At 50.9% G+C, this 25,632-nt stretch overlaps 1 protein-coding gene across 6 annotated transcripts in view; it reads right to left on the reverse strand.

The window, feature by feature from the left end:
- The window catches only part of CENPT (centromere protein T), a 1,770,416-nt gene that overhangs the window by 338,113 nt on the left and 1,406,671 nt on the right, over positions 1 to 25,632 (reverse strand). For all 6 annotated transcript variants that reach the window (XM_069655330.1, XM_069655348.1, XM_069655339.1 and 3 more), the window contains one exon: positions 20,179 to 20,376. In XM_069655330.1, coding sequence (XP_069511431.1) covers positions 20,179 to 20,376 — 198 coding nt within the window. The remainder of the gene's footprint in view (positions 1 to 20,178; positions 20,377 to 25,632) is intronic.

The raw sequence follows: 25,632 nt of genomic DNA on the forward strand, positions 1-25,632 counted from the left end.
TCACACATCACAGTAGCAACAGTGGCAGCAGCAGAGGCAGTGCTGGGCGCACCTAAATCACACATCACAGTAGCAACAGTGGCAGCTGCAGAGGCAGTGCTGGGCGCACCTAAATCACACATCACAGTAGCAACAGTGGCAGCAACAGAGGCAGTGCTGGGCGCACCTAAATCACACATAGCAAGTGGAATCACAGTAGCATCAGTGGCCATGGCTGTAACATACATATCAAGAGTGTTGGTGTATGCATCACGCCTCGAGTTACATTCAGTGGAGGCAGTACATGAGGCGTGCTTTGCGTTCATATCGCAAATTGCACTGGTAGATACAGCAGCGGTGGTCTTGATGGCAGCAGGTACAGTTTTGGCCCGGATGGGGGTAGTGGGTTTCGTGATGGGGGTTGCTTCTGAAAACCGGCGACCTGCAGGGGGGCATGGTTGATGCCTGTATTGCATTGCGTGCACAGCGGAGGAGACAGGCTGGCAGTACCGGGGCGGTGACCAGAGGGTGATTGGGACATGCAGTGCGGCTGAAGGGAGAGATATCCTCGTGCAGAGGCGGTCGTTTCTGCAGAGATAGGAGAGGGGGACCATGCAGGCGGGCGGGGCTGCTGTGCGGGCTCGTAGGCGTGATAGCCTGCTTATTAGCGGTGCGGGGGACCAATTAAAGGGGGGGGGTCTTACCTTTGGTCGGTATCCGCACCTTCGAGCAGCAGAGAGCAGACGAGAGCTCTGGATGTGGCCTTTTCCCTGGGCCTTCGCCCTGTGGCTTCGCCTGTCGGTCGCCTCCGCCTACTTTTAAAGCAGTAGGGGAGGGGCTGGTAGGCTCCACGGGCCTATTGGATGCTCGGGCCGCGGCGGTGATGATGCGGCGGCCATCTCTGTTGTTGATGGTGGTTGCTATGGCAGCGTAGGCGGCCATTTTGGAGGGGCCGAGCTCCTCGTGGTTTGCAGCAGATGCCGTGGGTGCTGATGCACGGCTGTATGGGCGGATGCACTCCGGTGCGAATTCGGATGCTGGTGGGGGGGATCCTCGGGGCAGCAGCTGATCCTTCTCTCGCAGCAGAGCAGACGAGAGCTCTGGATGTGGCCTTTTCCCTGGGCCTTCGCCCTGTGGCTTCGCCTGTCGGTCGCCTCCGCCTACTTTTAAAGCAGTAGGGGAGGGGCTGGTAGGCTCCACGGGCCTATTGGATGCTCGGGCCGCGGCAGTGATGATGCGGCGGCCATCTCTGTTGTTGATGGTGGTTGCTATGGCAGCGTAGGCGGCCATTTTGGAGGGGCCGAGCTCCTCGTGGTTTGCAGCAGATGCCGTGGGTGCTGATGCACGGCTGTATGGGCGGATGCACTCCGGTGCGAATTCGGATGCTGGTGGGGGGGATCCTCGGGGCAGCAGCTGATCCTTCTCTCGCAGCAGAGCAGACGAGAGCTCTGGATGTGGCCTTTTCCCTGGGCCTTCGCCCTGTGGCTTCGCCTGTCGGTCGCCTCCGCCTACTTTTAAAGCAGTAGGGGAGGGGCTGGTAGGCTCCACGGGCCTATTGGATGCTCGGGCCGCGGCAGTGATGATGCGGCGGCCATCTCTGTTGTTGATGGTGGTTGCTATGGCAGCGTAGGCGGCCATTTTGGAGGGGCCGAGCTCCTCGTGGTTTGCAGCAGATGCCGTGGGTGCTGATGCACGGCTGTATGGGCGGATGCACTCCGGTGCGAATTCGGATGCTGGTGGGGGGGATCCTCGGGGCAGCAGCTGATCCTTCTCTCGCAGCAGAGCAGACGACATTATTTGTGAATTATAAGTTACTCACTGTAGTGACTAACATACTCCTAGTCATTAGTCCCCTTTCCTCCATATTGTATGGGCATCCCAGGCTAGGTACGGGAGACGGAACCTTTTTCACCAAAAAAATCATCTTCCCCTTTAAATTTAGATGTGTGAGGGGGCGCGGCCCTGGGAGCATGCGCTCCACTGACTCCGCCCACTGGCACCACTCCTGAGTCCCCTTTGACGCGCCGACAATATTAACATTGCCTAACGACACCAGCTTTATTATGGGGGAGGATGGTGGTGTGTATGGAGGTAAGGGAGACTATGGACTAGGAGTAGATTAGTCACTACGGTGAGTAACTTATAATTACTCCTACGTCCCGTCCCCTTTCCTCCATACTGTATGGCCGATTACAACTGAATGTAGCCCGTGGGTGGAGAGTTGCCCCTCTTAGAAAACAAGTTCCTTAACACTGCCTGACCAAATGCCACGTCCGACCTGGAGCCGGCATCCAAGCAGTAGTGCTTGCAGATGGCAGAGGGCGTAGCCCATGTCGCTGTCTTGCTGATAATCTGCCACGGCACGTGCCTTCGGAATGCAACCACCGTGGCCTTAGCTTTGATTGCATGGGCATGCATGTTTGCTGGAAGAGGTTTGTGCTGCCCCTCGTAAGCCTCCTTGATGGCCATAACCATCCATCTTGCTATGGAAGCCTTGGAGGCCTGACAGCCTGGCACTTAACCACTGAAGGTGACAAAGAGAGCGTCTGATTTGCAGAAGCTCGTTGTTCTGTCCAGGTAGAATTAAAGAGTGTGTCTGACGTCTAGACAGTGCAGTACCCTCTGAGCGTCATCTTTAGAGTCCGCGAAGACAGTTGTTAGCACTATCTACCAAGCAAGGTATGGTCACTTTTATTCGAGCCAAATGCAGCACTGCCGAGGTGGCGCCACTATCCCTCCTCTTCCAAGCTTTACAAGAGGCCACCAATGTGGCCGCTCCTCTACGTTTGGTTCAGCCCCGGAGGCTGCCATCTGAGCCGTGGTTTACTGATCATCTTAAGGACACCCGGCTTCAACTGAGACAAGCTGAACGTAAATGGCGGAGAGCTTATGATTCCTCTCTTAAGACACACTATAAAGCTTGCTCAGTGTGTTACTCGGCTATCAAAGCGGCTAAAACCCTGTATCACCCAACAAAAATTTAGTCTGTACTCTGTCAGCCTAGGGCACTCTTCTCAGCTGTTAAGACTCTCTCCTATTCTGAGAGATTGCGGCCTAAGGTTACTCCGACCCAGGAGTTATGTGATGCCCTCTCGCAATATTTTATCAATAAGATTGATATTATCTGACAAAACATCTCGATGACCATCACTGCCGCCCCTCTCACAGCTAGCAAACTCATCGATCCTGTGGCTTCCTCTCACCTTGCTACGAAGAGTTGGTCCACCTTTCCTAGGTTCAATGAAGAGATTTTGGCGGCTATTCAAAAGATGAAATCATGCTCCCCTTCCGACGCAATTCCTCTTCGAGTCATGAAGGAGATCTCTGCAGACCTCCTTTTTGAGATCACAGCTGCTATTAATGACTTGTGTCCGTCTGGGCTGAAAGCAGCTAGGGTTATTCCCCTTCTTAAGAAGCCCTCTCTGGATCCTGCTGTTCTTTCTAATTTTCATCCTATCTCTCTTCTCCCTCTTCTGTCTAAACTTCTCAAATCACTGGTGTCCCCCCTAATCTCTACATTTCTTGAATCTTCCCAGCTCTTGGATTCTGCCCAGTCTGGTTTCCGGCATGGGAGGGGCACAGAGAGCGTACTGGTCGCCGTCCAGGATGATATGGCCAGGCTGGTCGATGCAGGTGGAGTGGGGCCCTGATTCTGTTAGATCTATCAGTGGCATTTGACATGGTCGACCACTCCATTCTGTTGACCCGGCTTGCTCAGTTAGGCATATCGGGTCAAGTACTGGCCTGGTTCCCTTCGTTCCTGGTGGATCGGACTCAGACTCTCTCCATGCCCCCTTTTCTCTCAGCTCCTTGTCACCTCAGCTGTTGAGTCCTGCAAGGCTCCTCTTTGTCTCCCATTCTATTTAACATCTATATTTGGGCTCTTGTATGTTTGATCCACTCCTTCGGAGTCAGATGCTACTCGTACACTGACGGCACCCAAAACCTGATCAGATTAGATCTTGATCGGGACGAGGTGTTGTTGTGCCAGTGTGAGTGTCTGGCAGCCGTGGGAGAGTGGATGAACTACAATGGGCTCAAACTCGATGGAGACAAAACTGAGGTGATGGGTTGCCTCCCTGATCCCACCCTTTGGGTGTCCTTTTTCTGGCCTTCATCTTTGGTTGCTCTTCCGATTCCAGTGGATAAGGGTAAAAAATCTGGGAGTTATTCTGTCTGCATCTCTATCAATGGACAAGCAAGTGACTGCAGTCTGCCAAGCTGGCCACTTTCAGCTTAAGATCTTAAAGAAGGTGTTACCCATGATTCCTGCCCCACTGCAGTGGTGGCAGATACAGTGTTATCCCGGCTAGACTACTGCAACTCCCTGTAAAGGGCTTGATTCAGCGGCTGCAACGTTTGCAGAATCTAGCGGCCCAAGTGGCCACTGGCACAGTTTATGGTGCTCATATTTCTCCTGTGCTCCGAGCCCTCCATTGGTTTCCGGTGACCCAGCGGGTCGACTTTAAAGCTTTATGTATTGTTCACTGTGCTCTTCACGGCCAGGGCGCTGAATACATCCAAGCTAAGTTCACTCGATATCTTCCGAGCCGTAGTCTGCATTCTGCTTCGACTAATCGGCTGGTGACCCCGACCTTTAATCGTGTCCGGGTCGGTTGGCGTGTGTTATCCATAGCTGCGGCTACTCTGGGGAATGACCTTCTGCTTGCTATCAAGAAAATAACTATCTCGCCTTTAGGAAAGCCATGAAGACTCACTTATTTTAGGCTGAGCTGGCTGTAGTTGTAGTTACAGTCTCCCTCTCTTAGCGCCATGATGCCCCGGCGACTGTGCGCTTTAGAAGTAATGTTAACATAACATATCGGATCTATTTGATTATTGCCACGGCCAAAAATGCCAACTTTTTTTTAACCCTTTACACCACATATATATGGAGACCCCCCCCACCCACCCTATTAATATTATATCCGATACCCCCCCACATATATATTTGATGTAAGAGGGGGTAAAAAAATAAAAAAGTCGGCATTTTCGGCCGTCGCAATTGTCAGGTCGACATTTGGGTACGATTCCGAACATAGCTCCTCATTCAGGTGAAAAGAGGAGACAATCTTAGGTAAGAATACGGGGTAAGTTCTGTCCTTATGAAACATAGTATAAGGCTCTGAAGCCACCAGGGCATGGATTTCACTGATCCGGTGTGCCGCGGTAAGGCCCACCAGGATGACTATCTTAACGGTGACTAGCCGGAAGTCTGCGGACACCATAGGTTCGAATGGTCTATGCGCTAGGCTGCCCAAGACCACGTTGAGGTCCCACACAGTGTGTGGTTTCTTGATGGGCGGGTAAAGCCTGGTCAGGCCCGCCAAGTGTCTTTTAACCACCGGATTAGAGGATGAAATCACCGCCTCCTCCAAGTTTAAGTAGGCTCCAAAGGCCGCCAGATAGGTGCAGCATGTGTCTACCTGCACCCCCCGAGTGTGCGAGGTGTGCAGAGAAGGATAGCACGTTGTCCAACATGCAGGTCAAGGGATCTACCTTCTTTGATTCTGCCCAGTGACAAAACCTGGTCCACTTGCTTTTGTATTGCTCCTGGTAGCATCGCCCCCTGTATAATTTCTAGGTTGGCTTGCGACAACTGCAGATGTCTCAGTGTGACTTGTTCAGGAACTACGCTTAGATGGTTAACCTGTAGGGGGCGGGGTGGATGACCGTCCCTCCCTGCTGCGAGAGTAGGTGTGCCGGACCGAGCGGAAGGTACATCGGAGCCCGATTTGTCAGGCTGAGTAGTTCCGAGAACCATGGTCTTGCCGGCCGCCACAGAGTTATCAGGATGATATGGTGCCGGGCCTCCCGAATCTTGCAGATTACCCTGTGGACCAGGGGGGTCGGAGGGAAGGCATATGCGTTCATGTCGTCCCACTGGATCTGCATGGCGTCGCCCATGGAGCCCCTGCACCCAGCCTGCTGAGCCTGTCCGCCTCCAGGTTGGATTCTCCTGGGAGGTGTATTGCTGTCTGGTGTATGTCGTTTACCAGAGCCCATTCCCAAATGTCAACTGCTAGAGTGCAGGGGGGGTGCCACCCTGCTTATTGATGTAATACATGCTGGTGGAGCTGTCAGTCTGAAAAAGGATAGCCTTAGTGCTGATCCTCGGGAGGAAGGCTTTGAGAGCCAGCCAGATTGCCATCAACTCGAGCCAGTTGATGTGCGGCACCTGCTCCTGATGGGACCAAACCCCATGGATGCTGTGGCTGCCCAAGGTAGCTCCCCAGCCCTCTACGGAAGGGTGTGTGGTGATGGTGACCTGAGGCGCTGGTTGACCGAAGGGCCTGCCTATCCGCAGGTTGCTGTCCCTGCTCCACCAGACTAGGTCATGGTGGAGATGAGGCAGGATGCTGACCATCTCTGCTTGGGAACCCTTCTCCTGGCCCCAGGAGGCTGCGAAGTGTAACTGCAAGTGCCTCATCCTGAGCCTCGTATGCAGCACAACAAGGATACATGCCGCCATGTTGCCCAATATGTGTTGGTACCACCACACTGAGGTCACTGTTCTGCTGAGAAAATGCCCCGTGGCCTTCTTGATGGCTGTGATCTTGTGCTCTGAGGGGAAAATCCTCTCGGAGCTTGTATTCCAGATGAGGCCCAGGAATGTTAGACACTGCGTGGACTCCAACTGTGACTTGTTGAGATTGATGGAAAATCCTAGCACGTGTAGTGTATTCATGAGGGGGGGAGGCAGTGTGGCGGATTGCCTACAGAGACCTTGACCTGACGAGCCAGTCGTCTAGGTATGGATAGAGGTGGTGACCCTGGGCCCTGAGCAGGGCTGCCACTGAATTCATCAGTCTTGTAAACACCCTGGGGGCCCAACTGAGGCCAAAGGGTAGAGCCTTGTATTGGAAATGAAAACTTATGATCCTGAACCTCAGAAAGGACAGATGGGGCTGCTGTATTGGGACTTGTAGGTAGGCATCCTTCAGATCCAGGGAGCACATTCAGTCTCCCGCGCACAATGTCTCCGCTATAAGCGCTGGGTAACCATCTTGAACTTTTGAAGAGGAAGGGAAAGGTTCAAGGTGGAAAAGTCCAATGCAACTCTCAGGGCAGCCTGGTTCTTCTTGTGTATGGTGAAAATCTGTGAATAGAAGCCCAGACCCCACTGGGAGGCTAGGACTTCCTGCACTGCCTGACTCTCTACCAACAGAGCTGATGTCCCTATCTGTGGGAGCAGAGGGGAGCAGAGAGGAGGAGAAGGACGGATATGGAGCAGGAAACCCGTGGACATTACTGAGATGATCCATGGGTCCGTGAACCTTGTCCGCCAGCATTGAGAGTGAAGGGCAAGCCTGCCCCCCACCGTAGACTTGTGGATCCGGATGGCTGTGTCATGCCTTTTTGCCCTCTGAGGCTGGGGCTGAGGAGGGGGACTGGAAAAAGCCCTTGTGCTGCTTGTGCCTGTGCTGGCTCGGGGATCTGTCTGGTTGCCAGGACCGTCTCTCATGGAAGCCCCTGAAAGACCGACCTTTGTCTGAGCGCTTGTGCGTCTGGCTATATGCCTTGGTGGTGGCCTTAGTGAAGATTGATAATTATTTGGCAGTCTATGAACTGTTCTTCTTATCAAGTTCCTCGTCCGTAGTGGAATGGAACTGATCGCCACCCTTGAAAGGATGGTCCAGTATACACACCATACTGGACAAGTGTGAAACACTTGTCAATAGGCGCGTTATAAATGCCATATCATATACGCTCCTGGACATCAGGGCTGAACTTCGTCGCCCATAGCTAGGCCATCCTTCTCATGTCGGTAGCGATACATATGGCACGCCCTGAGGTGTTGATGTGAGTCACTGTGGACTCCATTATATCTAGCGCTACAATTTTGGCTTCAGCCAGCCCAGCCTTGAAGCGCGCCTGGCTCTGCACAGGGAGTTCTGGAAGGAAATCGGCGATCTCTCACCAGAGTCTCTGGTTGACAGCAGCCAGCATGGTGTCAGCGTTGGACTGACTGAGATGAAGAGAAGCGTTGGAATAGATTTTCTTTTCGTATGCTTCCTGGATCTTCTCCTTACCCAGGAGTGCAAAGCCTGATGTAGCAGAGGACAATTGTGGCTTGGAGTAGAGTGTAGCTGCGGCGATCACTGAGGGGTGTGGCTGGGGGTGTGCTGACAGCAAGAGGGAGGTTCCCCTCCATTTGCCTAAACTTGCCGTTGAGGCGCCTGTTGGTAGGCTGTGTAGAATGAGGTTTGAGCCATCCTTTTTTGTCAAGCGCCACTACGTTCTTTTGCATTGGAATCCCTGTTCTAGCCGTGGGGCGTAGAGTGAGAACCTCTGCCAAGACCCCAACCTTTGGTTGTTCCACCTCAGGCTGCGGGAGCCCCAAGTACTCTGCCAGGCCCGCAAGCCGTTCGTGAAAGGCCTTGGCCGACGAGGGCATGTCGAGGTCCTCCTCCCCATCCGTGTCTACCAATCTGTCCTGTTGGTCCGGTGCAGCTGGAGGAGTGCTGGGCGCAGGGGGCTGAGGCGTACTGACAGGCACTGGATGCTACTCTGGCAGCAGATATGGGGCTGCTGTTACTGGCAGAGGCATGGGAGCCGGTGTTGTGGGGACTGGCGCAGGCAGCTGGGACTGCATTGGACCTAGAGGCGCTGGACCCAAGGGCGGGGTGGCAGTGGTTGCTAGCGGCAGTACCGGAAGGACCACGTCCCTGAAACATCCTTGAGGATGATACCCATCTGCGGAGACCTCATGAGAGTTAGGAATTTTTCAAAAAACCTGTTTTCACAGGCCGGCGGACCGCTTGTGGGAGTGGGCATGGGCACGGGGCCCTGAGGTTGCTGAGACCTGGGCACACTCTGTCTTGCAGTATGCGGGGTGTATCCACCCTGCAATGCTGAAGGATATGCCGTGGGCCACATGCCAGGACATGACCAGTCCCACCTGGAAACTCGTTCCCCTACCTGGTCCCCAAAGGGGGAATGGTGTTGGGCGAGCCGCCATTTTGTCTGGCCAGGCGGCCATTTTGTCTGGCTGAATACCACGTGCCTGTGTCGTTGCGCATGCTGCGCTGGATCCGGCCTTCTTCAGGACTCATGGCGGTGGAGGATGAGGCCTACCCTGCACCTTAGGATGGGGCCTGGTAGGCGGAGTGCCCTCGGCTGTGGCGCCAGTAGTGCTGCGTACAGGCGCTCCCTCAGACATCTTTCCGGTATTAGGCAGTAGCACCTCGGGATGAAACCTGGTAATAAAACCTTGCAGTCCCTCAGCCTAGTCACCAGTAGGATTGCGCGACCCCCTCGGCCTGGTGGCCGGTAGCTGAAGCAGCCTTGGTATCGGCACTGGTACTAGGACCGGATTGGTCCCTTCCGCTTGTGCGCTTCCTGGGGAAGGAGTGGCCTTTGTGGGGGGTGTGGATGAAAACAGTGCCCGTACCTTGGGCCTGGTCATGTGCTTGACGAATTCCTTTAAGTCCTCTGGAGGCGACCTTGCGAAAAGCTCCCTCCACCTGGCTAGAATGTTCTTCAGAGCGCGTGGTGTCAGAGCATTGCACACGGTACACCCCTCCCAGCCACGGTCGGGGCCATGGCAGCAGAGGCAGAGATCATGGGGGTCGGATGCAGGGAAGAGACCCTCGCAGGCTGGACACCTGCTGAAGCCCGCTGACGTCGACATGTGCCGGGGAGGAGCGTGGCGGCAGAGGTACCTGATTAAAGACAAGAAAAAAGAAGACAAAAGTACTTCTGTGATATGATACGATAGGTTATTTATAACGCACTTAATACCCAGAGGTTTCTAAGCGCGGACCCGGGGATCAAACTTGTGTTGCTCCATATCGTCTTGCTTCCAAGGCGAGCACGTTGCCGCTGAACTATCCGACCCAGACTCCGGGGAAGAGCGCGTGGAATTACTAGGCCCGAGGACTAACCCAAGAGTGCTGGAAAAAGCGGTCCTTTCCCGTTGACGCGGAAAAGAGGACTGAGGAGTGGCGATGGTGGGCAGAGGCGTGGGAGCGGATGCTCCCAGGGCCATGGCCCTGCACGCATCTAAATTTAAAGGGACAGATGATTTTTCTGGTGAAAAAGGTTCTGTCTCCCTTCCCCAGCGAGGGACGACCATACAGTATGGAGGGAAGGGACGTAGCAGTAATTAGTAATAAGGATTGGCAATAGGATTTTTAGTACAGACCCTTTTATGTTGACAAGACTCCACTAGGACTGCATTATTAATATTTGATGATCGTAGCTTGCTCCCATCTGTAGATTTAGGTTCAGATAAACGTTTATTTCACCTTTGTGAAAGTTCAATAAACCCCCTTGAACTGTGGTCACTTGTGTCTGTCTTACTGTTGATACCATGCCTTCCTTACAACTCAAACAAAGGGGGTTTCCGGAACACGAGATATAAACTGATACATTTTAAATGCTTACATCAAACCTATTACACACCTGAAAGGCTATGTCGGTACTATTAAGACTCTCCACATGAATATGTACAATGTAAATGTGTGCATGCAGACTTTCTAGATTTTGTGTGGTCTTGCTCTGCTGTACTGGGAAGAGGTGTTCTCAGCTACAGGTACAATGATCAGGGTAGACCGAGTGGCATCGCTAGAGATGTGAATGCTAGGACTCACCAAAACTATCAGAAGCTTTGCATGAAAATGTGTCAGACTTGTAATGGTTTTGGCTCGCGGAAGAGTGGCAATGCCCTGTTGGAGGGTACATGCTCCTCGACTCGTTCTCTGATGCGGTATACTGCTACAATAAAAAGACAGTATACACACCGTCACTGCTGTTGTGTGCACGTGCACAGCCATCTAACATTTGGGTCGCTTACCAGAACTAGCTGTTGTCTATCGTGCATGACAAGACTAAAGTAGCGAATGCAGAGTGAATATTACATATTCAGGGATCGTGTAACCTCGAAGTAGGAGACTTCACGACACTAGTGTGACACTGTATGACAAGTTCGGTTCAATGTTATTACTGATGAAAATGACAATAAAAACAAACATAAATGTAATAAAAATGTTACCGCAAACACACACGCACACACAAAAGACAAGACCCAAAGTCTGACACCCTTCTGTTCTCCATGAAGTCAAAGTGTGTTGGTTTTGCTGTTCTGTGTCGGGGGTGCTAAAATTCTTATATGCGTTTGAGTCCACCTGCTTCCCCCACTATTGAAAATGATTAAAAGGTGATGTCGGCTTAATCCCTATGGTGTGGGTGCCCCTGCATCTGAGAGCTTTCGGTTTTAAATTAAGATTCGCTATCGCTGACATAACAGAAACGCAGAACCTCCATGACCCATTATTAGTTCTCTTGGGCGCAGGAGTGCCACCTGACGCCAACACAAGCTTTCACCACATGACCCTGCAACTGCTGCTGACGGCTAAATGGTGCATAGCCATGCAATAGCGTAACAAAGAAGCACACACTAGAAATCCTTTGAGGGTCCACTAGTTTGGCTTCTGAGAAGCTGCCACCAGTGCTGTTTCTGAAAAACCTCCAACAATCATTGAGAACTAATTTAATGATGGAGTTGTTCTAACTTGGTTGGCACCGATTCCCATTTCTGGTGTGGGTGACCACACCGGAGAGACTTTCTGATTTAAATTAAGATCTGCTACCGCTGATAAAATAGGAATGCAGAACCCTGATGACCCATTATTAGTTCTCTTGGGCGCAGGAGTGCCACCTGACGCCAACACAAGCTTTCACCACTTGCCCCTGCAAATGGTGGTCAAATGGTGCACTGCCATGCAACAGAGTAACAAAGAAGCATGCACTAACTTATGTGGTTGGATAGAAACTGGCCTATACATTTTAGAAACTCTTGCATGTGGTTTGCAGTTAGTTCAGTTGCTTTTGTAGTGTAGGGGCCCCCTTACAGAAAGAAGATAATCTCCTACCCTGCTCTAAGGTATTGAAGGCTCTCGGCTTTTAATGATGGTACCCAGATAATGCCAATGATGTTTCTGTTGCTCATTTTGAATGTACTGTATTGGCTTCCTGCTATCGGTAGAGGGGATAATTGTTTAAATTATGCAAAAGGAACAAGTTACTTACCTGTAACTGTTGTTCTCCAGCATGGGTCTGGCAGGGATTCACATGCTCATGAATATTCCCCGTCGTCAGGCTGGGAATCCTCGGTAAAGAAAAAACCAGTATCAGTTCCGTTTCTGATCTGTCTTTCGTAGTAGTAACCAATCACTGGTCTCTGCGTCATACTGACCACAGCCAATGACTGCCCTCTACCTAAGCACCGCCTCTGGCAGCCATCTTCAGATTTGGAAGCACGTGAAGTGGCAGTATGACCAAGTGAAGAGCCGCAGAGGGGTAGGCGGGAGGGTTCGCATGTGAATCCATGCCAGACCCATGCTGGAGAACAACAGTTACAGGTAAGTAACTTGTTCCTTCTCCAGCATGGGGTCTGGCATGGATTCACATGCTCATGAATAAAGAATACATAGCAGTACACACATGCACAACCACGGGAGGTGGCAAAGGCTCAACATTAAGCATTACATCAAACTCAACATTAAGCATCTTACCTCCTCACCAGGCTCACCTCAGGCGAACAGGTTGCGCAGCACTGCTTGGCCGACCCTGGACTCCTCCCTGGAATCCCGATCAACGCAGTAGAATTTCGTGAAGGTGTGCGTCGACCTCCACGTAGCAGCCCTGCATATGTCCAGCAGGGGCACACCAGAAAGGAACGCCGTGGTAGCTGCGATCGCTCTGGTGGAATGGGCTCTCGGACGGCCAGGCAGCGGTCGGTTTGCCAACCGATGACAGTACATGATACAGCCGGAGAGCCATCTGGAAATGGAAGCCTTCGAGAGAGCCTTCCCCTGATTGACAGGTCCAAAGTTCACAAAGAGTTGTGACGTCTTCCGAAAACACTTTGTGCGGTCCACGTAGAACTTCAGCGCTCTAGCCACATCCAGCGAGTGCAAAGTCCTCTCAGCCGGCGACGAAGGCGACGGGAAGAACACAGGCAACACCAAGGGTTCGTTGAGATGGAAGTCCGACGGTACCTTGGGCATGAAGGAGGGGTGCGTCCTGAGCACTACCCTCGTGTCATGAAAAGTCAAGTACGGGGCCTTGCAGGAAAGGGCCTGGATCTCTCCCACCCGTCGTGCGGAGGTGATGGCCACAAGAAACGCTGTTTTCCACGACAGAAACTTCAACGGGGCCGAGTGCAGAGGCTCGAACGGAGGTCCCATGAGCTTGGTCAGCACCACTTTGAGCTCCCACGCCGGGGCCGGCGCCTTCACCGGCGGGAACGATCTGAACAGTCCCTTCATGAACTGTTTCACCAGTTGATAAGACCACAGGGACGTCCGGCCCGTGGTTCTGGTGTATCGGGAGATCGCAGCAAGATGAATCTTGATGGACGCGTGTGCCAGTCCAGCTTTGGCCAGCGTCAGCAGGTACGGCAGCACCTGGGGAGCCGTAATCCGTAGAAGGTTAATCTTCTGTGCGTGGCACCAGACAGAGAACCTCTTCCATTTGTGTCCGTAGCATTTAAGAGTCGAGGACGCCCTGGCCTTTGCAAGAACCTCTCTGCAGTCGGCCGGTAAGTCGTATCCTCCAAACTCTAGCGCTGCAGGAGCCAGGCCTGCAAGTTCAGCGATTTCGGGTCGTGGTGGAGGATGGCGCCTCCTTCCCTGGAGAGTAGATCCGCGTCCACCGGCAGCTTGATTGGCGGGGACGCTGACAAGTCCAGAAGGTCCGGGAACCATATCTGCCTCGGCCACGCAGGTGCGACGAGGATCATCCTGCATCGTGACCTCTTGAGCCGGTTGACGAGCCGGATTAGCAGTGGCAAAGGAGGGAACGCGTAGAGGAACAGGCCCTCCCGGGGGAACGAGAAAGCATCGCCCATGCTCCTCGCCTGGGGAAACCTGCTGGCGAACCTCTGGCACTTGGAGTTCGTCGCCGTCGCGAACAAGTCGATCTGGGGTGTGCCCCACCGTCGGAAGAGGCGATCCACTAGATCCTGCCGTAGTTCCCACTCGTGGCACGAGCGCAGCTCCCTGCTGAGTGAGTCGGCGATGGTGTTTTTTATCCCTGCCAGATGAAACGGCACCAGAAACATCCTTTGGGCGATTGCCCAATGCCACAGGTCCTGCGCCTCCTTGGACAGTGCTGGGGACCTGGTTCCGCCCTGTTTCCTGATGTAAAACATGGTGGTGGTGTTGTCGGTGAAGATCCTCACCACCTTGCCCTTGAGGGACGGAAGGAAGGACCTGAGGGCCCAGAACACTGCACGGAGCTCCAGGACGTTGATATGGAGGGACTTCTCCGTCGGGAGCCATAGGCCTCTCGCGTGCAGATTTGCGGTGCGCGCTCCCCACCCTTCCAGGGAGGCATCCGCGGTCACTGTCTCCTGGTGGTCTGGGGTCTGGAAGTCCATGCCCGCCGTCAAATGCGCGCGGGTGCCCCACCACCGGACCGCTCGGCGGAAACTCTCGTCGAGTGTGATCCTCTCCTCGAAGCCGCCCGTCGTTTGGATCCAGCGCGCGTCCAGGAACTCCTGCAACGGGCGCATCCGGAGCCTGCACATGGGAATGAGGTAGATGCAAGAAGACATCATTCCGAGGAGGGACTTGATGGACCTCACCTTGGCCGCGTCGGAAACCAACATCCGCTGTACCTTGCCCAGGATGGACCTGGTCCTTTCCTCCGACGGGGAGGCCAGAAGGGACACTGTGTCGAGCTTCGCTCCCAGAAACAGTGCGTTTTGTGCGGGTACCAGGTGGGACTTGGCGTAGTTCACGGAGAATCCCAGGTCTGTGAGAAGTTGGACGGTCCTTGCCGTGTGCTCCACGGCGAGCTCCCTCGTCTTGGCTCGGATGAGCCAGTCGTCCAGGTAGGGGTAGACGTGGATCCCCTCGCGGCGCAGCTGCGCCGCCACCGGTGCAAGGCACTTGGTGAATACCCTGGGTGCCGACCGTAGTCCGAAGGGGAGGGCTTTGAACTGGTAGTGACGCCCTTGGACCACAAACCTGAGGAATTTTCGGTGCCCCATTAGGATGGGAATGTGGAAGTAGGCATCCTCCAAATCCAACGACGACAGGAAGTCTCCTTCCTCCAGCTGCCCCAGGACGTGCTGGAGGGTGACCATCCGAAACTTCTGCGCCTTGATGAACTTGTTCAGACGTCGCAGGTCTAGGATGGGGCGCCATCCTCCCGTCTTCTTCTTCACGAGGAAGTATCTTGAGTAAACTCCGGAGCCCCGAAGCCTCTTTGGGACGAGTTCGATGACGCCCTTCCTGAGCATCGCCTTTACCTCCAGGAGAAGCTTAGGGACGTGAAGCTCTTTCCTGGCCACGGGGGGGACGCGCGGGCACCTTCTTTGAAACTCGAGCGCGTGGCCCCGGGCTAAGGCGTCCAGCACCTAACTGTCGGTGGAGATGGACTCCCACCGGGGTGCTTCGGTGGGGGCCCGACCCCACGGTCGGTTCAATCCTGTTTTGACGAGGCTTTGCCGCCTTGACCTCCTTGGCGACGACGGCGGGGTCCGCCAGACTTGCCTCGTCCTCTGTAGGCCTCCTGAGACGACGAGCGGGCCGCTTGACGGTAGGTGGAGAAACCGCCGCCGGAACCTTTGGAGGCGCCCTTGCCTCCGCTGCTCCGAAAGGGCGTCCGTCGTTGCTGCAGAACCCCAAGGGCCCGGGCCGTCTCAGTGTCCGTTTTAATGGCCTGAAGGGAATCGTCCACGGTTTTCCCAAACAGGTTGTTCCCATCGAACGGCATGTCCAGGACTCTGGTCTGTACGTCTTGACGGAAGTCCGTAGCCTTGAGCCATCCACGCCGCCTAAGGCACACGCCGTTGCCCAACTGGCGAAACCCAGTGTCGGCGATGTCCGTCACAATAGTGATGGCGTGGTCCGACGCCACCTCGCCTTCCTGGAGGATCTCCAGGGCATCCGCCCTCTTGTCGTCCGGTAGGAAGTCCAGCAGGGGGGCCAGTTTGTACCAAAGCTCCCTGTCGTAGCGGGCCACGCTAGCCAAGGCGTTGGCCGCTTTAATCGTCGTCGCTGCAGACGAGATGACCCTGCGTCCCATAGCGTCCAATTTCTTTCCCTCGCCGTCCGGCGGGGAAGTCGATGTGGAGGCCGCACCCCCCCCCCCGCTTTCTTCCTGGCCGCCGCGGAGACGACGGAGTCCGGGGTAGGCTGCGCCCGGAGGCACAGGGGGGCCGCGTCTGGGACCCGGTACTTCTTCTCGAACCGGTCTCTTCTAGCCGGCGTCATGGAAGGGTTCTTGAGGAGGGCGAGGCCCTCATCCCAAATGTCGTCCAGTAGAGGCACCGCGAGGACCGTCTTCCTCTTGGCCTCGCGCCGTTGATAAAGGAATCCTTCCTTTTTCTTCTCCTCAGGGCAGAGTTGGAAAAGCTCGGATGCCCTGGCGATCATGGAGTGGAACGATCCAATCTCGTCGGGAGGAGAAACCCTGGTGGGAGGCGACGACGGTAGATCCTCGTCATATACCTCGTCGTCCGTACCCGTCGCTGCCGTGTCAGTCCCCGTATCATCCCCTCGGGAGGACGGGGAGGTGGGCTGGACGGGGCGCGACGGCTGAAAAGGAGGTGGAGGGTGAATCCTTCTTTTCTTGGGCGGGGGAGCACCAGAAGGTCCCGGTTCCGGATCCCCGACGGGAGAGGTTCCTCCGTCGGCAACGGTAGTCTCGTCCTTATCTCTGAACATAAGGACTGTATAGCCAACAAAATGGCCACCGAGTTGTCTTGCGGCACTGGCAGAGTGGAATCCGACGGGCGATCTGGAGCCCCGTCGGCACCCTCGACGATGTCGTCACCTGCGTCGGGATCCATCCCGACGGGCCGGTCTTCCTCCACGCCAAGGCCGTGGCTTAAGACCTCAATCAGCTCTTCCTCTGAAGCTGAGGCCGAGTCTACGACGACGCCCTGCCCCCCCTTTGTCTTCCCCGCAGGGGGTTTCACGGGGGTCCTATCGATGGGCACAAAAGAGGACTCCCTCCGAGGTGGCAGGGAGACTCTGAGCCCCGAGGTCACCACCACTGGTGTAGCCTCCACAGGCTGAGCCAGGGCCGCCGCGACAGTATCGATAGAGGGCTTGGCCGGATGGATTAAGGCCTTCACCACCTTAGGTGCGCTCACCGCCTTATCCTTGAGGGGGGGGGGCATTGCCTCGCTCCCCCTCCGATGGGGCCTTCGAGCTCGACCGGGGCCTCTCCAGGAGCTTCGCCGGGTGCTCGCCCTTCCTCTTACCCGACCCAGAGCATTGGCTCGTGGCTGAAGGTGCCGGGGAGGGTGTGCCCTGCCTAGCGCCCGTAGAGCCCGACCGTTCGGCACTCCCGGTGCCAGCGGACTCGCGGTGCTTGGCCTTGTGTTGGACCCCCGTCGCCGGGGCGTCCTCAAAGGTCTTAGAAGACCGCTCGGATTTCTTCCTCTTCTTCTCGCCTGACGGGCTCTTCCCTTCCAGCCAGTTGGCGAGACGTTGATGGCGGTCCTTCATGGTCCGCTCCGACATATTGCTGCAAAACGCACAATCCTTCTCCACGTGCGTTCTGTCCTCATGTAGGCAGTAGAGACAAAAGGAGTGTTCGTCCTCCTTAAAGACGTTCTGAAGCTGGCATCCAGGGCAGATCCTGAACAGCTTTCTGGGCGTCGAGCTTCCCTTCTCCTGGGCCATGTCCGGGCCTGAGAAACTTCTGGAATCCTCCAAAAGCGTAGCTCGACAAGATCTTCACCCTTGAGGGGCACAGACGAATCCGACACGGGTCCCCGTTGATCGGATGGAAAGTCGGTGGAGCTTGAGGCTCTTTTTGACCGAAAAAACGAAATTTTTTTGAGAAAATGTGAAAAAATAGCACTAACGCTCAAGAGCAATAGCACGAGGATCCCAACACATGAACGTGCGGTAAAAATCTGAAGATGGCTGCCAGAGGCGGTGCTTAGGTAGAGGGCAGTCATTGGCTGTGGTCAGTATGACGCAGAGACCAGTGATTGGTTACTACTACGAAAGACAGATCAGAAACGAAACTGATTTTTTCTTTACCGAGGATTCCCAGCCTGACGACGGGGAATATTCATGAGCATGTGAATCCATGCCAGACCCCATGCTGGAGAATGAAGACTGTCCATGAACAAGATTGATATCGGTTTTGTTGGCAATTATTCAATAGACATTGGTTAAAAATAAATAGCTGTGGAAATCATACATTGCACGTCTGAGGAATAGGCAATGGAAACACACTTGAGAGGGCTCAGCCATCAATGAGCATTCCTTTTTTTCGAGATTCAAATTCCAATTTAGAAATAGAAATATGAGAGCATCACCACAGCCTGCCTCAGCCCTATCATCAAGGGCTTGGTTTCTCTCTCTTTCCCTCTCCGAGAGCTCTAAGCTACAGCACCTTACAAAAAATACACTTGGATACTTCATGGCCCTATCGCAGATAATGCATGCTTTCATAAAATGGTTCAGTAACATTTACTTTCTTTACATAGTCAAGAATAAAAAATTAAAGGGATTCATCCTTTTCTCATGACAAAATAACATAAAAAGTAAAAATAAATAACACGTGTGCTAGAGGAAAGTATCCTCAACTACAGTATTAGAAAAACATTCGGGTTGTAAGAAAAAATGGGATTACATGTTACCCGACCATGAATAACCTGGAAGTGTCCTGATGGTAGCTTTCATTGGAAAACAAGTGCTTTTTGCTGGCCTTTTCATATGTGGCCCACATGTTAGGATACATTTTTGAAAGTCCTGCTATCATTACCCAATGTTATGGTGCTGCTTTTTTTGTACCCGGAAGCATGTGTAGCGAAATAGAAAGTGCAAATGAGCTATCCATATTTGCATATTAGGGCCTTAGATGGCTGCATTAACAGCTAAGACTAATAGCTTATTCAAAGTATGTGCTAAATGCTGAAAGTAATGTGTTGGTAGCGCCTACATTAAGCATTAGTGAGCTACAAGGAATGTGTAGGCCTAGGAGGGGTGGAAGGTTACATTATGCATTGTGCATAGAAAGGCAGGGCAAAAGCCCCAGTTTAGTAGCTAATAGAGAACTGTATTTGAGTGCTTGGAGAATTAAAGCACTTATATAGTGCTTAGATAGGCAGTCTTTGAGGCACTATAGACACTAGCTAGCAGAGTGCAGGCCCGGTAAAGCTTGCTCACTAGGGGTTAATTGCAATGCATATTATTTCAGCTCCTCTCTTCGCCACAGTGGCACTGCCATGCTTTGTAAACATATCTTTTTTCGCATGGGAAGGAATGGTACTGCCGCATACTCACTGATAAGAAACCTTCCTGGGCTTTCGCAGATGGGCTCCAAGGGAGGGGTAAGTGCAAGGAGCATCTCAGAGAGAGTTGGGTTTTTCCATCGGTAAACATATTTTGCACGAACAAGGAGCTGGAACAGTGCGTCACGTTGACGGACAGCACGAGCTTACAAAATGCACTTACACCATGACTGAGTGGGAGAGTCTTCTGTGGACCGTGTGTGTGCCCAGACCCTAATGAGGCCTTGTGCGGCACCTTGCATTGCTGTTATCTGAATGGGCTGGCAACAGCTCGCTTAAGACAACCAGGGTCTCCTAGCGCTGAAGATACCATCCAAGGGGCGTAAGACTGTTTCTCTCTATGTTTTGTGACTTCTCTAACTGGCATGTCCATCATTGCTAAATTGCTGCTATATTTACTGTTATGTTATATTATGCTTTTTGTCTAATAAATGAAAAATCTATGCGGAAGGTGTCATTTCTCTAGCATGAGTTCATTGCTCAGCACGAGCGGACCTGTAAATTGGTGGAATTGGGTGATTTATGCTAATAAGGGCTGGTCCCTGAGGAGAAATATGACTTTTCAAGACAGCATGAAGGACCGAGTCAGCCTTGCCGGGATTCATATCTGTGTCCTGGGGGCTGCACAGGTGTCTAGACTAAGCGCTTCACCCACTGCACTATCTTGCCGGCTAACATTGAGGGATATTCTAAGCACTTGAAAAACACACCAAAGGCTTATTCTGAAGGATGGTTTGTTAATCTTGATTTATATTTCTGTGAACTTTTAGCTTTCAAAGACATAACCAATATCACTGTATTTGTCTAAGGGTTTATGCCACCTTACAGCTTGAGATGTACTGACCACCAAAAACATAAATGTGCTCAGATTAATTTACATGAGCTAAAACAAAGTACATTTTCTCCAATTAATTCTATATTCTTACCTTCACTTTGGGAGCCTTCACCATCGGTACTTTGCTCCTCATCGTCATCTTGCATAACAGCACTTTGCCCAAGTGATACTCTACTCTTGGACTGTCCTTTGGCAGCACTGTGCTTAATATGTGAAGAAGACACGGAACCAGAGTGCCTGCTCAGGCCAAAATGTGTAGGTGAGATGGATTGTGAAGTAACCAGAGACCCTGAAAAGAAGTAAGCAAAGAGGATTTTCTTGTGGTTTTCTTACAGCGTTTTATTTTAAAGGGCTCATAACAATGGTATACATTGCAGAGCACATTTATGAAAAGTGGCTATGAATGTCCATAAGGCCATGCAACAGTTGGTTTATTTTCTCTTGGACTAAATGTACAGTAGTTCTTTGTCAGCAGAGCTGACCTAGGGATTAGTGTAAAGACTACCTCACTAAAAGGTGTCCACACAGATGAATCATGGGGACCACCCACTGCAACCTCTTTTCCTAAGGCATGAGGGTGCATGTGTGCACCTGCAATGTAGCTAGAGAGGAGGCATACATAATATTGCTGAATGGTATACCCCCGGGTAAGGGAAACCAGGGTAGTGATGCAGCATCTCCACCCAAACTACACAGCACAAAATGATTTGGAAAAAGTAGGCTTTTACCTGAATATAAACCATTCATTAGCAAAACACAATAATCCAGCCAAAAAGAGATGAAATGCTGCTAATGCAGGTTTGCAACCAAATAATGAAAACAGCAATTCAAAGACCAAAAACAGCTAAATTACTGAATGAAGTACATATGTACTATCTGAGCAAACAATGAGACTGGGCTAATGCCCTGTGCACAACTCCTGATGCACCCACTCATCCTAGTTGGAAGGGGGAAATGGAGCACCATCAAATTGTCCGCCTTCCTTAATGTAGCGGTTTTGGCAGTGCCCTAATGAATCCTCTCTACTCGGGGAACTCACCCGCTTCTATGATCATTACAGTGTGGCTCAAATCATTTCGGAGTTCACATCAACTCCGGCACGTCTGTTCAACACTGCTGAGTGGCCACCCCCCGATATACCTTAATAAATGCAATGTGAAGGGGATCACAATTTTCTAGCTCAGCAGCATTAGCCCTACTCTAAGCGCCCCCCTCTGACCCCTTTACGACACTCACATATTACCTGACACCTGGAAGAACATGCTTCCAGTCTCCCAGTAAGGCTGCATGTGGACCCTCAGGTGCCACTGGTAAAGTCACAGCATCTCCAGAAACTGATGTTGCTTCTTTATACCACCCACCCCCCCCCCCCCACTAAGGGATTTGTGGCCTAACTATTAAGGTTCTGCTCTCAAAAACCTCTGCCCTACCTTTCTTGTGAATGCCAGATGCCATTGCTCATAGGATTCTTTGGTTACGAGCCCACACTTGCGAAACTGGTCTTGCAAAAAGAAGCTTCCAGAACAACTCCCTTTCTCCTCTCAGTATTTTAGGAAGTCGTGTCCCAACACATGGCCTGTCATGGGAGACATTGTGCTTCATAGTTATCCAACAGTATATATATAACTTGAAGGTTTTGTCTGGTAAAAAAGGGAACATCAGGACAGTCAAATATAGACAAAAGGGAATAAAATCTGAATAATCAGCTAAGAAAAATCCCTGATCATATCTGGCAGGCTGAATGCCACCCAGACAAATATACAACATTTATTTGGTCTACCCTAGCCCCCAGCGATTCTGCGGTTGGGAACAAACAGAAACATGTACATAGCTTTGCTGAGGCTATCCAGCAACAAAAAAAAAAAAAAGGGATTTAAGGAAATGTGTTGGAGGTTTAAAGGGTACATGTCTAGATTTAGAGACTTATGATGTGGAAGTCAAAAGAGCAGGAGCAAATTATAAGCACTGGTCAGGTAACCATAAAATATTGCGGTTACAAAAAGATGGGGAGCAGATGCTGCAATTATTGAATGAAGGGAACTCCATAAACTTCTGGACGGTGGTAGGGCAGCTAGAACCCCAAACCAACAGCACCTTATGCAACCTAGTACCAGAACATAGATGGGTGGAATACCTGACAGGAATCTTTGGGAAATCCAAGGAGTCCAACTTTATCCCGTCTCTAAATACTCCTTGGAGCCTTTCCTTTAATGAGGAGATTGGCGATATTATTCTAAAATCATCAACATCTAGAGCCGCTGGTCCAAATGGTCTCACATATCAGGTCCTGGAGAATGATCTAAGGATGTGGTCTAGCCTGCTATATCAACTCTTCAAGGAGATCTTGAAGAGGAGCCATTTCCCACCCTCATGGAAGATCGCGTTGGTGATAACTTTCTTCAAGGGGGGCGACCGATTAAATCCGAAGGATTATCGACCAATCGCCTTCCTGGACACAGAGAGCAAGCTATTTATGAAACGTCTATTAAATGAACTATCGACCTGTGTGCAGGGCAAAAAGATCTTGTCCCGCTTCCAAACAGGCTTTAGACCAAACAGGCTTTAGAGGTGGCAGATATGGGTATCAATCAGGAGTCGTCTGCATTGGCCGGTCCAGAGTTAAATGGTGTAAAGATCCACTGGCTGGCCTATGCAGACAATATTGTACTGCTGGATAAGGCGGCAATAGGTCTGCAGCGGCTGTTATCTAAACTGGGCGAGTAGGCCAGACTGAATGAACTGACCATAAACCCTCTAAAATCGAGAATTGTAGTATTTAAATACCCACAGAAAATAATTCATTATACAAAATGGTTCTTGAAGGCCAAACCACCCCGAGGGTAGAGGTGCTAACATACTTAGGATATAAGATCTATGCCTCTCAAGCAGCCCATAAAGGTGAATCAGACGTGGCTGTGAAAGTTTTATAGCTCACATCACAGATGCTAAAACTAAACTCAGTTCTGCAAATTCTCCATCATACCCATGATAAAATTCTATAAGGCAAAGGCGGTCCCAGTAATTTCATATGGCCTGAAGGCAAAACAAAGGCTCTGGCAAACAAGTTGGAGTGCCATGGAGGTACGGCTATGGAAGAGGGCTCTTGGCCTTCCAGTTAGCACAACCTCCTGGAGCCTACGATTTGAGCTAGGTCTGAAATCACTTGACTGTATGGCAAATTGGAAATTAATCTCATCACGGGAGAAAACTCCACACTCTATGGGGATATTAAAATCTATCTAGAACATTCTAAATCAAAGATTCTAGCTATTCTTAAATCAAGAGTGAAGGAGTCCTTGGCAAGGGTCGATTTAAATCTGGAGACTCTAGTGGCAAACCCATTGAAGGTAAAACGAGAGTTGGAAATACTCGATTGGATTGGAACAATTGCGAAAGTGAGGCAATCATCTCCAATCAATCCGTTTCTATCAGTTGATAAAAAACGTGGTTATCTCCCGCGTTATTTGATGCAATTTCCAGATAAGCAAGTGAGAAACAACTTCCTCAGTATAAGATTGAATATAATACATTGTGGGGAAGTATTGGCAAAGTGGAATCAAGGGGACAAAGCCATTAAGTTATGTAAAATGTGTGATACTTCCTCAAACCAATCACGGAGACACCTCCTAATGGAATGTGAGGGAACTTGGAACGTGAGACTGGCCCTCTTTAGGAAATTTGTGAGTCGGGAGGAGGGGATCATCGCAGAATATCTGTGGGATAAAATAATCTCTGGCCATAACATAGCCCTAACATCGACGGTAGTGCAAGTTCTAAAAAATTGCAATGTCATCTCTTGATTAAAGGTGTTTTGTGAAAAAGGCTCACTTCTCTGAAAGATTCATTTCTATCCTACCCTATGGTATAGTTAAATGGCAACTAGGGGATACGTGGTTTTTTGGGTTAACATGCCGGAGTAATTTCATCTCTGCCCCTATTCTCAAAGAGATCAAAGACCTTGAATCGTGAAAAGGAAAAGACTGTATGATGTGTTTTCGGCAAAGATTTGTTTTTTTTAATACACTAACCCCACTGTTTTGAAACTTAACCTGTATTTAATTTCATTTTTTATTATGTTATCATTGTGTAAAGGTTTATGTTTTTAAACCAAATACAAATAAATAAAAATAAAGAAATATCAATTTCTGAGATTGTTACAAAAACTAAGCACTGAAACTGCATTTATAAGTGAGGTCCAAGCAACTGCTCACAGATGATGCAATCCCCCTTTTTCCCATCATTGTTTGACCACAATCGCAGGGATACCACTAATGAGTCATTTTTCTGAACTGTGAAATGTTCTCTTTGAAGAGTGGCAGGAGTACAATATGCATACTTCATTTATTCTTTAATAACATAATCAGAACTGTTTCCTTGAGCTGAATGCTACTAGGTGATAGCGACCAAAGCCTGGTAAATGGCTATGTATAGAATTTGTTCAGAAAGGCAAAATGTTTCTTTCAACACATAACATTACAAACTGCCTGTCAAAACTATACATGAATGACAGCAAATGACCTTAAGTTAGGTCGCAAAAGAGCAGCACATCTTCTGTGTGCTAGTAGTAATCCTGGAAAGGTCTCTTTGCAATAGTCACTGTATTGGCTTTCATAGGATTCCCCTGATTTACAAGATATATTGCAGTGGACTTAGTTGCCGGGGCCCAATTTGCTGAATTTCTCTGGGCTACTGGTGATCCCCACCACTCGGGCATCAGCTTCTCTATCAGAATAGTGGAAGCGCGTTTGTGATTTCTGGTGCACATGATGCAAAACCCTCCTCCATAAGGAAGCTCCTGCTCTAGCCAGACTACTCAATGCTTCATTGATTAGGAATTGGCTTGATGCCAGAGCGAAGATCATAGTGTGTGTGCTCTACAGAATATGTTGCAAGACATCCTTATCTCTCCCACTACTCACTCCTCGGTCATCCGTCACAGTCCAATATCACTCAACATTCTTCAGTTGCGTTTCTTCCTTCTTATTCTTCAGGCCTTACTCATTACACATTGCGATGTTTAGGGCGCAATCATTTGCCTTGCCCGTTCGTCTTCATCTTTGCCCTAGTTCTTTGAAACACTTCTATGCATTTGTGACACGTGGTTTCACAAGTGGTATTCGGCTAGGTCCCCAATAATGAGGTTGCCCATTCTCCGTAGATATTAAGAGCGGTGAGGCTGACTTGTATGGCCGTTTTGCTTACTCTTCTCACTTCAGAAGCTGCCTGATGTAACTTGTATGCTAATGAAGAGACAACCACCCGGCCCAAGCATAAGCCATGGTTTGAACTGACCTGAAATTGGAAGTATTGGAGGGAGCGTATGGGAGAATAGCACAAAAATCCAGATTGGTCAAGAAGCATTCCCTAGAGGTGAGTGAAGGAGCAATCGACAAAGACTTTTGAGGAGAGGTCAAGGTGCTTCTGCCGAACTGAGCATGGCAGCCATTTGTTGTGAAATCAGGGAAAGTAGTGGTCCAGCTAATATGAGGGAAGAATTTGATACTGACATTCCAGAAGTAGAGACGCTGAACACGACTGATAAAGA

This window comes from Ambystoma mexicanum, chromosome 1p (genome assembly GCF_040938575.1).
Source record: "Ambystoma mexicanum isolate Mex_15411 chromosome 1p, UKY_AmexF1_1, whole genome shotgun sequence".
NCBI classification, from domain to species: domain Eukaryota; kingdom Metazoa; phylum Chordata; class Amphibia; order Caudata; family Ambystomatidae; genus Ambystoma; species Ambystoma mexicanum.